The sequence below is a fragment of the Hemiscyllium ocellatum genome, chromosome 33 (assembly GCF_020745735.1).
Source record: "Hemiscyllium ocellatum isolate sHemOce1 chromosome 33, sHemOce1.pat.X.cur, whole genome shotgun sequence".
NCBI classification, from domain to species: domain Eukaryota; kingdom Metazoa; phylum Chordata; class Chondrichthyes; order Orectolobiformes; family Hemiscylliidae; genus Hemiscyllium; species Hemiscyllium ocellatum.
Window position 1 is genome coordinate 8634789 of NC_083433.1, and position 15730 is coordinate 8650518.

At 48.3% G+C, this 15730-nt stretch overlaps 1 protein-coding gene across 1 annotated transcript in view; it reads left to right on the plus strand.

Moving 5' to 3' along the window:
- LOC132831200 (excitatory amino acid transporter 2-like) overlaps window positions 1–15730 on the plus strand; it is a 37340-nt gene that overhangs the window by 13663 nt on the left and 7947 nt on the right. Inside the window, exons 3-7 of the mRNA XM_060849213.1 lie at window positions 5745–5995; window positions 8646–8826; window positions 11213–11339; window positions 13643–13876; window positions 14557–14751. Of these exons, the coding sequence (XP_060705196.1) occupies window positions 5745–5995; window positions 8646–8826; window positions 11213–11339; window positions 13643–13876; window positions 14557–14751 (988 nt within the window). The remainder of the gene's footprint in view (window positions 1–5744; window positions 5996–8645; window positions 8827–11212; window positions 11340–13642; window positions 13877–14556; window positions 14752–15730) is intronic.

The window sequence follows — 15730 nt, forward strand, 5'->3', positions numbered from 1 at the left end:
CACCACTTCCTCTGGCAGCTCATTCCATAACCGTACCACCCTCTGCATGAAAAGGTTGCTCCTTCGGTCCCTTTTAAATCTTTCCCATCTCACCCTAAACATATGGCCTCTAGTTCTGGACTTCCCCACCCCAGGGAAAAGACTTTGTCTATTTATCCTCAGCCTATTCAACCTTTTCCTGTAGCTCAAATCCTCCAATCCTAGCAACATGCTGTAAATCTTTTCTGAACCCTTTCAAGTTTCACAACATCCTTCCAATAGGAAGGAGACCAAAATTGCATGCAATATTCCAACAGTGGCCTAACCAATGTCCTGTACAGCCGCAACATGACCGCCCAACTCCTGTACTCAATATTTTGACCAATAAAGGAAAGCATACCAAACACCTTCCTCACTATCCTATCTATCTGCAACTCCATTTTCAAGGAATTATGAACTTGCACTCCAAGGTCTTGGCAACACACCCTAGGACCTTACCATTAAGTGTATAAGTCATGCTAAGATTTGCTTTCCCAAAATGCAGCACCTCGCATTTATCTGAATTTAACTCCATCTGCCACTTCTCAGCCCATTGGCCCATCTGATCAAGATCCTGTTGTAATCTGAGGTAACCTTCTTCACTGTCCACTACTTTTGGTGTCATTTGCAAACTTACTAACTATACCTCTTATGCTCACATCCAAATCATTTATGTAAATGATGAAAAGTGGAGGGCCCAGCACTGATCCTTGTGGCACTCCACTGGTCACAGGCCTCCAGTCTGAAAAGCAACCCTCCACCAACACCCTCTGTCTTCTACCTTTGAGCCAGTTCTGTATCCAAATGGTGATTTCTCCCTGTATTCCATGGGGAACCTTGTCGAACGCCTTACTGAACTCCTCAGAGTTCTAAACTCTGTTTTGTTCTCCACAGATGCCATGAGACCTGCTGAATTTCTCCAGCAATTTCTGGGGTTTCCTGGATAGGTATCCCCTGCTATTAAAAAAAAGTTGCGTGTTCCTATGAAACCTTTCACCAGCTAAAATGGCATTAATTTATACAGGAAAGATTTTGCCTTTTCTCGTAAAAGTGAAAATCCACTTTGGATTTCTTTTGGTTAGCAAAAACAGATACTAATGTATGTCTGTTGTAAAAGGGAAGTGGCGTGTAGTGAACTTCTGAATTTGGGGGCTACCTGTATCTGTAGTATCTTGCGTTTGCTTTGGTTGTGAGACTTTGAGGAAGCTTTCGCTGGAGAAGCTGACCTGGGTGTGATGGGTGAAATGGTGCCCCTCATGATTCCATAAAGACAGATGAAAGGAAGGATCTGACTCTCAGTAGCTCAGGCTCATAGATTCCAACAGCACAGAAGAGGCCCCTTGGCCCATTGAGCCTGTGCACAGGATCCCTAGGGCACTGCATGGACCAATGCCCAGAATATCCGTCATCAAAGCCTTTATGAGTCTTTGGCTTCATTTTGCAGTTCCCAGTCTCCCAGGAAGCTTCCAAAATTCAATATTAAACATCTGGACACTGTTGGAGGTAACTTGGGTGGAAAATCTCTTGGACGTTCACAAAAGCAATTGCATACGTTCCTAATTTCCATTCGAAAAGTTTTGGATATGGTGAGTAGAGGGTGGAAAGGTCATTGACGAGCTGGTGAAGGGTGAGAGGTCATGTGATGTAACCTCCAAGAATAAGTTAGCAACCCAAGAAAGTTAGAACCCCAGATGTTACGTGTAACCATAGATTTCCCTCACAATTTCCAAACTGGGTTGATACCGAGTGGGGCATTTGTGTCATTTCTCGTAAGACCGTAAGAAAGAACAGACCATTCGGCCCATTAATCCTGCTTTCCCAGTTCAGAAAATTGTGTCTGATCTGTGGGACGTCATGTTGTGGTTGTACAAGACATTGGTGAGGCCCATTCTGTGTCCAGTTCTGGTCACCCTGTTATGGGAAGGATATTATTAAACTGGAGAGGATTCAATCGAGATTTACCAAGGTGTTGCTGGGAATGAAAGGTTTGAGTTATCAGGAGAAGCTGGATAGATGAGGACATTTTTCATTGGAGTATAGGAGGTTGAGGGGGTGACCTTACAGTGGTTTATAAAATCATGAGGGGTATAAATAAGGTGACTGGCAGGTGGCTTTTCCCTAGAGTGGGGTTTTCAAGACAAGGGGACATATTTTTAAGGGGAGAGGAAGAGAGATTTAAGAAAGATATGAGGGGCAATTCTTTTACCCCGTGTGTGGTTTGTGTGTGGAATGAACTTCGAGAGGATGCAGGTACAGTCGCAATGTTTTAAAGATATTTGGGAAAATACATGAATAAGAAATGATTGAAGGGACCTGGGTCAAGTTTGGATTATTGTCAGCATGGACTAATTGAATTGAGGGGTCTGTTTCTGTGCTGTATGGCTCAATGACTCTATGTCAACTGTCAGAATGTTAATCCATCTGTAAACTCCCCCACGACCACACGGTAAAGGCAGGGTGAAGTTGTGAGAGTTAAAGCCCATTTCTAAACTTTTTATCCTTGTGGAAGTCTCATCTCTTTCAGATTAATCCACATACAGATAATAAATGGAACAAATAATTATCAGGAACTGCAGATTAGACTAAGGCTCCTTAGAACAGTATGATTCAGCAGGGATCTAATTTAAATATATTGAAGGATTGGACAGGGTAGAGTTTAAGAATGGAGACAGATAGAGTTTGAGAACGGGGACAGGGGAGAGTGTGCGAACAGGGACAGGGGCGAGTGCATGAACGGGGGATAGTGCGAGAACAGGGACTGGGTAGAGTGTGCGATCGGGGATTGGGTAGAGTGTGAGAATGGAGACTGGAGTAGAGTGTGAGAACAGGGACAGGGGAGAGTGCGCGAATGGGGACGGGGGGAGAGTGCGCGAACGGGGACGGGGGGAGAGTGAGCGAACGGGGACGGGGGGAGAGTGTGCGAACGGGGACGGGGGGAGAGTGTGCGAACGGGGACGGGGGGAGAGTGTGCGAACGGGGACGGGGGGAGAGTGTGCGAACGGGGACGGGGGGAGAGTGCGCGAACGGGGACGGGGGGAGAGTGCGCGAACGGGGACGGGGGGAGAGTGAGCGAACGGGGACGGGGGGAGAGTGAGCGAACGGGGACGGGGGGAGAGTGCGCGAACAGGGACGGGGGGAGAGTGCGCGAACAGGGAAGGGGGGGAGAGTGCGCGAACGGGGAAGGGGGGGAGAGTGCGCGAACGGGGACGGGGGGAGAGTGAGCGAACGGGGACGGGGGGAGAGTGCGCGAACAGGGACGGGGGGAGAGTGCGCGAACAGGGAAGGGGGGGAGAGTGCGCGAACGGGGAAGGGGGGGAGAGTGCGCGAACGGGGACGGGGGGAGAGTGAGCGAACGGGGACGGGGGGAGAGTGCGCGAACAGGGACGGGGGGAGAGTGCGCGAACAGGGAAGGGGGGGAGAGTGCGCGAACGGGGAAGGGGGGGAGAGTGCGCGAACGGGGACGGGGGGAGAGTGCGCGAACGGGGACGGGGGAAGAGTGCGCGAAAGGGGACGGGGGAAGAGTGCGCGAAAGGGGACGGGGGAAGAGTGCACGAACGGGGGCAGGGGAGAGTGCGGGGACGGGGCGGAGTGCGCCAATGGGGATTGGGTAAACATTGCTCGGGGTAGAGAATGTGGTTCTGTTTGTGCAGAACTATGGATCATAAATCTAAAATGATCATTAAGAAATTTATTGGATAGATCACGAGAAATGTTACTACCCAGGACCAGAATGTGGAACTCGCTAACCTAGCAATTAGTTGAGTCAAATAGCAGATATATTTAAGAGAAAGAGTGATATATATGTGAAGGAGAAACAAATGAAAAGGATTTGTCGATGAGATGTACTCGGTGGAAGGTGACCCTAGTGCAGCATAAACATCAGCCAGTCTGAAAGGCCAGTTTCCGGGGTGTAAATTCGGTGCAGTTCTGCTTCCCCGTTCCCCAGTAGCACACAAAGTAATCAAACTGCTTTGGACAAATTTGTACTTACTGAGTGACAGTAAAAAGTGAGGTCTGCAGATGCTGGCGATCAGAGCTGAAAATGTGTTGCTGGTTAAAGCACAGCAGGTCAGGCAGCATCCAAGGAACAGGAAATTCGACGTTTCGGGCCAGAGTCCTTCATCAGGAATGAGGAGAGGGTGCCAGGCAGGCTAAGATAAAAGGTAGGGAGGGACAGCCTACCAACTTGTCAAGGAAGTCTTGTTTTAAACAGATTATTCTCAAAACTGACCCCCTTCCCTAATCTTCGAGTAAAAAATGAGGTCTGCAGATGCTGGAGATCACAGCTGCAAATGTGTTGCTGGTCAAAGCACAGCAGGTTAGGCAGCATCTCAGGAATAGAGAATTCGACGTTTCGAGCATAAGCCCTTCATCCTGATGAAGGGCTTATGCTCGAAACGTCGAATTCTCTATTCCTGAGATGCTGCCTAACCTGCTGTGCTTTGACCAGCAACACATTTGCAGCACCCCTTCCCTAATCCCCAGTCGTCCATCCTGGAATCTTTCCCAAGGAAGGAGCCAGGGCAGGATTCTGACTGCCAATTGGATGAGGTGTGACGGGATGTTTTGGTGCTAAAACCAAAGGAGACCTCGCAACTTCAGTGATACTTGGGCAAAGTAAAGGTCTCTTTGGAAGGTCAACACTGAATACAGCAGTAAAAGGTGGGAGAGTGTTGGAGCTCCCATTTAAGATGGAGTTGATGAGGAGTTTTTCTCTGTCTGAGACGGTTGTGAGTCTGTGGTACTCTGAAGGAGACAGGGCTGTAGATTATCTTTCGGGTCGAGGTCAAGGGATTGTTGACTGACAGGGGAGAGGATGGTTCTTGGGGGTGGGTGGAAAGGTGGAGTTGAGGCCAAGGTCTCGTTCAGTGGCAAAGTAGATTAAAGGGGCTGAATGGCCTACTCTCAGTCCCAGTTTGAACGTTTCCATGTTTGTACAGTAAGTCAGTCAGCATCGGGAAGAATCTAATGATGCAGCTGAAATGATTGTGGAATGGTCAAGGGCCAAAGGGCATAGTCTCACCTGAAAGTGGATGCCAATGTAAGATTGAGATGAGGAGGAATTTCTTCCCTTAGTGGCTTGTGTGTTTTTGGAACTCCTTACCACAGAGAGCTCTGAGGGCAGAGACCTTGTCTATATTGAGCTAGATAGAGTTTTGGCCAGTCGGGGAATCAAGAGTTACAGGGAAAAAGCAGGAAGGTGGACGTGAGGAATGTGAGATCAGCCATGATTCTGGATTAGTGGTGCTGGAAGAGCACAGCAGTTCAGGCAGCATCCAAAGTGCAGCGAAATCGATGTTTCGGGCAAAAGCCCTTCATCAGGAATCACGATTCTACTGAATATGGAGCAGGTTCGAGGGGCTGAATGGCCTCCTCCTGTTCCTATTTCTTATGGTGTTATGGCATAATCCAAGAGTACATTTAAGGTTGAGATGAGGAGGAATTTATTCTCTGAATTAATGAATCTACAGAGGCTAATCATTCTGATTACTCAAGGCTGGGTTGGACAGATTTTTAAGGAGGAGGGAACTGAGGATTGTGGGTAAAAGCCAGGAAAGTAGGGCCGAGGATTACCAGATCAGCCACAATCTCATCGAATGGTGGGGTAGATTTGATGGGCTGAACAGTCTATTGCACCGCTACGTTTTATGGTGTTATGAAAGGATTTTGTCAAGAATTACGACGAGGCAGCACACCTCATGACCATTGTTCCCTTCTCCCTCCAGGCCTCGCTGGTCTGGACGCTAAATCGAGTGGGAGGATGGGCTCCCGGGCCTTGGTGTATTACATGTCCACCACGGTGATCGCCGCTGCTCTCGGTGTGGTTTTGGTGATCGCCATCCATCCCGGTAACCAAAAGCTGAAGAAGCCGATGACTGTGATGTCCAGGAATCCCGAAGTGTCAAGTTTGGATGCCTTCCTGGATCTCATACGGAATCTGTTCCCGGAAAACCTTGTTCAAGCATGTTTCCAACAGGTAATCTCCGTTCAGGTTAACTAGACTTTTGGATTTCTAGTAGTGAGCTGGCACTGCCTCCAGACTGGGGATAAAGAAGGATTTGTGTTTAGGAAGCTCTTTCCAATGACCATTGGATACTCAAATGTGCTGTATAACCACTGAAGTACTTTAGCGACTGGAAGCCAATCGACAAACTCTCACAGTGTGACAGTCAGTTTCCCAAACCTTTTCCCTCTGTGATCCTGATTCGAGGTGTTAACATTTCACAGCTAGTGAGACCGAGGGTGGAGAGGAGAGGGTGACCCGGAGACCTGTAGGTGAGAAACCCATAGCTAAGGGGTAAAGACCCATAGGTGAGGGGTAGAGACCCATCACTGAGGGGTGAGGACCGGTGGGTGAGGGATGAGAACCCATAGTTGAGGGATTGAGACTCATGGGTGAAAGGGAGGGTCCAGTCTGTAAGGGGTAGGGACCAGTAGATAAGGGGGGCAGAGACCGGTAGGTGAGGGGCAGAGAACTGTAAGTGTGGGCTGGAAACCGTAGGTAAGGGATAGAGAGCTGATGATGAGAGGTGGAGACCTGTGTGGGTAAGGGATGGGTATTGCATTGGGGTGCATCGGAGCAGGCTCAAAATTGTTGTAAATTGATTAGAACGACATAGTGGGCCAATGGTGCCTCAGAGCTCACCCACTTTGGGAAAGCCCTAGTGTTGTGCACTATTCTGGGTTGAAGGGTTTGGGCTATTGGGAGAGGTTGAATAGGCTGGGGCTGTTTTCCCTGGAGTGTCGGAGTCTGAGGGGTGACCTTATAGAGGTTTATCAAATCATGAGGGGCATGGATAGGATAAATAGACAAAGTCTTTTCCCTGGGGTGGGGAGAGTCCAGAACTAGAGGGCATAGATTTAGGGTGAGAGGGGAAAGATATGAAAGAGACCTAAGGGGCAGCTTTTTCACACAGAGGGTGGTACATGTATGGAATGAGCTGCCAGAATAAGTGGTGGAGGCTGGTACAATTACAACATTTAAAAGGCACCTGGATGGGTATATGAATAGGAAGGGTTTGGAGGGATAAATGCTGGCAAATGGGATAAGATTGATTTAGGATATTTTGTCGGCATGGATGAGTTGGTCCGAAGGGTGTGTTTCTGTGCTGTGTATCTATGAATTGTTAGTGAAACTTGTTGAGGGATGTCTGCTAGGATACTGTAGAGAAATTCGCTGCTCTTTCTCAAATGCTGCAATCGTATCTCTTGGACACTGCAGACAGGATCTTCAGTCTGGAGGCTCTCCCTGAGCTGCACTGTAGTGGTCAGCCTCCGACTGTACCCAGCTCTCTGGAGTGGGGTTCAGTCTGACACTACTCACAAGGTAAAAACAATGACTGCAGATGCTGGAAACCAGATTCTGGATCAGTGGTGCTGGAAGAGCACAGCAGTTCAGGCAGCATCCGAGGAGCAGCGAAATCGACGTTTCGGGCAAAAGCCCTTCATCAGGAGCTGCATATTCCACTCATTAAACATTCTCAAGTCAGGTTTTAGAAAACATTCATCGATCTATCCATAAAGAGAGGCAGTGGTAAAGTGATCATGTCATGAGCGATTTATCCAAAAGCCTAGGTTAATGCTGTGGGGAGGGGGTTCACTCCCACTGCAACACCTTCATGTAGTAAGACAGTCTGAAATTCAGACTAGTCCCAGTGACGGTGACCCTGAAACCATTATTAGAATGCCCTCCCTTAGCCTTACTACCACTCTGTCCACCCTCAGGCAACTCTCTGGGTCCTGAGCTCAAATGTTCCTGTCTCCATCTCTTTCTGTTTCATTTGGTCATTCTGTAAACACTGTCGTCGTGGGCGGCACGGTGGCACAGTGGTTAGCACTGCTGCCTCACAGCGCCTGAGACCCGGGTTCAATTCCCGACTCAGGCGACTGACTGTGTGGAGTTTGCACGTTCTCCCCGTGTCTGCGTGGGTTTCCTCCGCGTGCTCCGGTTTCCTCCCACAGTCCAAAGATGTGCGGGTCAGGTGAATTGACCATGCTAAATTGCCCGTAGTGTTAGGTAAGGGGTAAATGTAGGGGTATGGGTGGGTTGCGCTTCGGCGGGTCGGTGTGGACTTGTTGGGCCGAAGGGCCTGTTTCCACACTGTAAGTAATCTAATCTAAATCTAATCTTCCTATTAAGTTAGTTTCTCCTGATGTCCCCTTGTAGTCTCATCAGAAAAGACAACAGCAATGCATCTGGGGATGGTTTGTTCTCTTAAAGGCACAGTACAAATGCAAATTGTTGTAAATAGCAAGGCATGGAGTTGGATGCACAGTGGATTGATGGACATGTACAAGATGGATTGACAATAATATCAGTTGTATTGTTGACTTTGAGAGTGACTGTTAAGAATAATTCCACATCATCCTTGTTCATCAGTTATCGGTGAAACTAAGCCATGTGTTATTTTCATTTACAGAATTTCTGCAAAACACAATCAATTGGATTGGCCTACTTTCTCTCCGCTGTTGCCATGGTTACCATTGTAAAATCTGGTCCCCGAATAGATTAAACAAGCCCAGCATGTGCCTGTTGTCAATGTCATGTTTCTAATGGAATAAAGCAAGTGCGGTTATTGGAAAGCGTTGCAATACATTTTACTAACGGGATTGATTTGGTCAATTAGGTGCAAACTGTATCAAAGAAGGTTCTGGTCTCTCTCCCTGATGACGCCAAGTCTGACAACTCAACCCATGCAGTCACAGCGAATGCTTCCTTCCCAAATGGGACTCTACTCTCCGTCAACACCCGGCCGAACTTTGTGACAAAGAAACAACTGGAGCTGAAATGGGGCATGAATGTTCTAGGTAGGAGTCACGCTCCCTTACTTTCTAAATTGATTAATTCCATACCGTGATTCTGCAGAGGGGTGACCCCATTTTGGATGCTTTTCTGGATGGGCAGAATCTTCGCTGTTGATGAAGATGCTGAAGATGTGCAGAATGAGTTAACTGCACTTTTGACCTTGATTTTTCTGTCTATTATTGAAGGACATAAGGGGAGGCTGTAACTTGAGGGCACAGCCAAGCTTTGTCTCTCGTTTTTCTTGCCGCTGTGTGGACATCCCGAAGTTCATGTGCACAGAGCATCCTAGAAGCCATTTAGCTGAGAGGGAACATTGGCCACGTAGATGAATGGTTGGGTGCTCCAATTGCTTGGAAGCATAGAGAAAATTACTAATGTTCCTTTTCTGAGGAAACTGCATTATTTATATAGAATCTATAGAATCCCGACAGTGTGGGACCAGGCCATTCAGCCCACACCAACACTCAGAAGAACAGTTCATCCAGGCCAATTCCCCCCTTACCCTATAATGCTGCATTTTTCATATCTAATCCACCCTAACCTGCACATCATGGGCAATTGAGCAGGGCTAATTCACCCAAATCTGCTCATCTTTGGACTGTTGGGAGCACCCAGAGGGAACTCACAAGGACACAGGGACAACGTGCAAACTATGCACAGATAGTTGCCCAGGGTGGGTTTGAACCCAGGTCCCTGGCACTATGAGGCAGCGGTGCTAACCACAGAGCCACCACATAAGTTCTGTTTTCTCCTTTCTTGGGATAGGGGTGTCGCTGGTTGGGACAATGTTTGTTACCCATTCCCAATGGAGAGCGTGGAGCTGAACCACTGTAGCCCCAGGGCTGTTGGGGACTAATGAGGAGGGACAGTTCTAAACCTCCCAGTGCCTGCATGTGGTGGGACCACCAAACCTGCCCCTTGAAGACCATAAGACGTTTGGGCTGAAGCAGGCTGTTCAGCCCATCGATTCAGCTCAACCGTTCAATAATTATCAAGTCTGTTAATCCTCAGCCCTACTTTCCTGCCTTTCTCCCCTTGATTCCCTTACAGAATAAAAACGTGTATATCTCAGCTTTGAGTATATTTATCGACCCAGACCATCTGCGATAAAGAATTGCACGGATTTACTACCTGACATGAAAAAAATCCTCTTTATCATTCTCTTAAATGGACAATCCCTTATTCTGAGATTATGCCCTCTGTTTCTTGGAATCTTCCACAAGTTCTCCACATCTACCCTGTCAAATTCCGCCCTCCCCCTCCAACTTCCAAGAATTTTACAAGTTTTGATAAAGTCACCTCTCTCTCAACTCCAATGAACCTACACAACCTCTCCTGATGAATAGCCTCTCCATATTAGATTAGATTACTTACAGTGTGGAAACAGGCCCTTCGGCCCAACAAGTCCACACCGACCCGCAACCCACCCATACCCCTACATTTACCCCTTACCTAATTTAGCATGGCCAATTCACCTGACCCGCACATCTTTGTGATTGTGGGAGGAAACCGGAGCACCCGGAGGAAACTCACGCAGACACGGGGAGAACGTGCAAACTCCACACAGTCAGTCGCCTGAGTTGGGAATTGAACCCTGGTCTCTGGCGTTGTGAGGCAGCAGTGCTAACTGCTGTGCCACCGTGCCACCCACAATATTTGGAATCAGACCAGCAAACCTTTTCTGAGCTGCCTGCATTACCATCTTATGTAACCCTTCCTCCGGGATTCAGTTGCTGCCAATTCACAACAGTGTGATATCTTAAATAACGTTCCTTGAGCTACAATATAATGCTTGGGGCATGGTGCTGTTCAGAGATGATCGTGTTAGTAAAGGCAGTCACGTTCAGACCGAAGATTCCTCTGGCCCTTGGTCCTCACACACTGTAAATATACAGAGACAGAGTCATTTCTGAGGAAGGGTGCACTTGCTGTAGAGGGAGTTCAATAGAGGTCCATCAGACTGAACCCTGAGGAGACAGGGAGATAAGGGGAGCAAACTGTGCACAGTGCTCCAGGCAGTGCCTCTCCAAGCCCTCTCAATATCACCTCCTGCCTTCACCCACCAATTACCTAGCTTTCTCTCTCAAACCCCTTCCCCCTCTCCAGTCCTGAAGAAGGGTCCTGTCTGAAATGTCGATTCTCTTGCCCCTCAGATGCTGCCTGACCGGCTGTGCCTTTTCCAGCCCCACGTGTTATTGATTCTCCAAGGTTTTATATAATTTCCTCTGGCTCAAATAGTTTGAGGTAAAGGCCAACATTCCAGTTTCTCCCTGCCATGCCCTGGTATTGCCAACTTGTTCCTTCGGAATTTGTTGACAATGTGACTCTCGGTTTGTACATGTAACGCAACAGCTTGACTCTGTTGTTAAATTGCCGTTTGTTCCCTAGGCCTGATTGGTTTCTTCATTGCGTTTGGGATATCCATGGGGAAGATGGGTGAAAGGGCACATATCATGGCCGAGTTCTTCAATGTTCTCAACGAAATCATAATGAAGCTGGTTTCGATGATCATGTGGTAAGGGTGATTTCCACAAGGAGGGGCGCCTGGTTGGGAATGGGGGGGAGACAGGGATTGTTGGGGGGAGGAGATGATGTTGGTGAGCACGTGTCAAGGTCACTGAATGAGGCACAGAGGGGTGGTAATGGAGGGGTGAGTTGCATTGTAGGTGGTAGAGCAGGACAGGAACACGGTTAATGAAAATGTACGGGATCCTGGGCTTTATAAAAGCATCGTGTGCAAAATTGAGAAAGTTATAACAAACATTTGCACTGCCTCACCTGGTGGACTTTGCCCAGTATGGACATCAAAGTTCAGCCAGCCCTTAGAGACGGCTCACTGAAGAATCACCGGAATTTATGCAAAGGCTTGGAATTCCGATTTCCTGGGGATGTTGGCGGAGCTGAGGACCTTAATCTCGAGGATTGGAGTATAAGTGCATAGAGGTGATGCTGCAGTTACACAATACCCTGGTTGAACTCCATTTGGAGTACTGGGAGCAGATCTGGCCATCACACCTTGGGAAGGATTATATTAGTGTTGGAGGGAGGTTTACAAAAATGGTACCTGGACTATAGGGAAGGATTATGCAAGTTGGGTATTTTTCACAAGAACTGAGAAGGTTAAGGGGTGATCTGATTGGAGTCTTCAAGACCTTGACAGGAAAAGACGGGGAAATAGTTCTATTTTCACTGCTTGGGCGTTCCAGAACGAGGCAGCAAAGTTTGCAAATGAAGGCTGGACCATTCAAGAGAGATTTTAGGAAGCACTTCCACACGCACAGGGTGGGAGAGGATTGGAACTCTCTTCCACAAATGGCACTGGATGCTGGATCAGTTGTTAATTTTAAATCTACGGATGATCATTTTTTTGTGAAGCGAAAGGATTGAGGGTTATGGGCCAAAGGCAGGTATAGAGAGTAAAGCCACAGTCAGCCAGGATCTCATTGAATGTCAGAGAAGGTTTGAGGGGCAGAATGGCCTCCTCCTGTTCCTTTTTCGCCTTGAGGGAATTTGGGACAGGTGTTTAAAATCAGGAGGCTCTGGATGAAGTAGATATGGAGACACTGTTCCCATTGGCAAGAAGGTTGAGAACTGGAGGGCAGGGATTTAAGGTGGCTGGCTGAAGAAGTGATGGCAACACAAGGGAAACCATTTTTACACAGCACGTAGTCAGTAATTTTACTGCACTGACTTAGTGTGAAGTCATAGGTCATAGAATCCCTACAGTGTGGAAACAGACCCTTCGCCCCCCACAAGTCCACACTGACCTGCCGAAGAATATTCCACGCACACCCATTCCCCAATCTATTACTCTATATTTACCCTAACTAACACATCCCTGAGCCACTATGGACAATTTCCCATTGCCCATCCACCCTAACCTTTGGATTGTGGGAGGAAACCCACGCAGACACAGGGAGAAGGTGCAGACTCCACACAGACAGTCGCCCAAGGCTGGGATTGAACCTGGGTCCCCTAGCGCTGTGAGGTAGCAGTGCTAACCACCGAGCCACCGTGCTGCCCTAGGTGGAGGCAGACTCAATAGTGACTTTCCAAAGGGAACTGGATAATTGTCTGAAGAGAGAAGATTTGAAGGGAGAGACCAGGGGAGTGAGACCAGGGGAGAACATGCACAGACATAATGGGCTGAACAGCCTCCCTGTGCACTAGGGCTATTTCACAACTCGTCAGCTCGATGAGGGCTTTCTCTGTCTCAGGGCATCTCAATGTGCTTTCTAGCCAGGGAAAGTTGGAGTCAATCTGTCATTGCTGTAATGTGGGAGAGCTCAACAGAAAATGGGTACACAGCACTGTCCCTCATCTTCGGGTTTTACTGATGTTGATAAAAGGAATAAATATTGGACACCAAGCATACCATCTCCTGCTCCTTGATACATTACAAAAGAGATCTTTGAAGTCTACCTTAGAAGGGGCACTTGATTTGGCATCTTTCTGGAAAGGTGGTACCTCTAACTGTTCCTTGGATGCTGCCTGGTGTGCTTTGACCAGCGGCACATTTTCGCCTCTAACTGTATAGCCTTCCCTGAGACCAGCCGAAGATACATACTCCAATCTGTGCAATGGGGCTTTAAACCAAAACACTATGCCTTACACGTAGAGGGTGAGGGTACAGGCGGAGACGTGGGTATGATGGGTCATTGGTTGTCACGGCCCTTGATGAATCTCCACCATTAGCAAAGGAGGCCTCAGGAATCCTGCTGGGCCCACTTTGCTGTCTCGAGCATCCTTACCCACCTTGTTTCAGACCATCCGGATGGACGGAGAGTGTGCTGATGGGTGAATGTGTTGTGCTGGCAGGTACTCTCCCTTGGGAATCGCCTCCCTGATCTGCGGGAAGATTGCGGCCATCAAGGACCTGGAAGTGGTTGCTCAGCAACTTGGCATGTACATGGTGACAGTGATCGTGGGCCTTGTTATTCACGGCGCCTTCATTCTCCCCTGCATCTACTTCCTCATCACCAGGAAGAACCCTCTCACCTTCTGCGGTGGGATATTTCAGGCTTGGATCACGGCTCTCGGCACTGCCTCCAGGTAGGGCCCACCTCTTGTGTCTGCCCAATTGGCCAAAGGGCAGCACAGTCCAGTGGTTCACTCCAACCATGTTGCACTGCTCCTGAGTGGGGACAGTGTAGAGGAAGCTTTACTCTGTACCTAACCCTGTGCTACTCCTACTCTTGAGGGGTGTTTGATGGGAACAATGTAGAGGTAACTTCACTCTGTATCTAACCCCATGTTGTCCCTGACCTCCAGGAGGGGGGTGGTGTTTGATGGGGACAGTGTAGAGGAAGCTTTACTCTGTATCTAACCCTGTGCTGTCCCTGCCTTGGGGGAGCTTTGATGGGGACAGTAGAGGGAGTTTTACTGTGTATCTAACCCCGTGTTGTCCCTGACCTCAGGGAGAGGGGGTGACGTTTGATGGAGACAGTGTAGAGGGAGCTTTGCTCTGTATTTCAGGCTGTGCTGTCCCTGTCCTGAGGGGGTGTTGGATGGGGGCAATGTAGAGGGAGCTTGACTGTGTATCCAACCCTGTGCTGTCCCTTACCTCAGGGAGGGGGGGGAATGACGTTTGATGGGGACAGTGTAGAGGGAGCATTACTGTGTATCCAACCCTGTGCTGTCTCTGTCCTGAGGGGGTGTTGGAATTGGGCATTCCTCTGTCACTGATCTGTGCAGTAACACTGAGTGAACCCTTGTCTGTCTCTCTGATACAGTGCGGGTACGCTGCCTGTGACCTTTCGCTGTCTCGAAGAGAACCTGCAGATTGACAAGCGGGTGACCCGATTTGTGCTGCCCATTGGTGCGACCATAAATATGGATGGGACAGCGCTGTACGAAGCAGTGGCGGCCATCTTCATTGCCCAGATGAACGGGATCACACTGGACCCTGGGCAGATAATAACAGTCAGGTAAATGGTCCTCTTGATGACAATTCCCCTTGCCAATGGGCGCCATACTCCATGCAACCTGTGTGCCTTAGTCCTGCAATGGTTTTGTGTAATAATGGCACTCCAACAACCTGACCAATTCTCTGGCAATGTGGGTTCAAGCCTAGCTGCTGAAACTTAATTTATTTATAAAGGTAGAATATAAACCCATTAGCAATAATAATAATCATAAATTGGTTTGCTTAATTTTTGTGTCTAATTTAGAAATTGCCAGTCTATGACTCATTTTATTTTGGGATTTATCAGTTGACTAGTCCTAATGGAATGATTTGAGCTCATGTCCCCGGAGCATTGACCTAGCCCTCCGGAATAAGAGCCCTGTGTTGACTGTACCATCAGCTCCTGATGATAGAGCTGATACAGTGACACTGTTTCAGAGCAACAGGGCAGCTTAAATTCCGAACCAACCCATTCAGGAGAGCAGGGAGGAGAAAGTGAGCTCTGCAGATGCTGGAGATCAGGAGATAAATCGGGAAAGGTGATGTGATTGACTAGCAACTGCTTTCTGAGCATTTTAGGGTGGACAATAAATCCTGCCCAGCCCGCGGCACCCTCATCCTGTGCCTGAATTTCACCCAGTTGGGAATGTGGAATTTTGTTTCAGAGTCTTAGAGTCATACAACGCAGAAGCAGACCCTTCGGTCCAACCATAATCCCAAACTAATGTAGTCCCACCTGCCTGCACTTGGCCCAATCCCTCCAAACCTTTCCTGTTAATGAACTTGTCCAAGTGTCTTTTAGACATTGTAACTGTATCTGCATCCATCACTTTCTCTGGCAGTTCATTCCTCACATGAACCACTCAGTGTAGAAAAAGATTGTCCCTCATGTCCTTTTGAAAACTTTTTCCTTTCACTTTAAGAATACGCCCCCTAGTTTTGAACTCCCTCACCCTAGGGAAACGACCCTTGGTATGCACTTTAACTATGCCCCTCAGGAT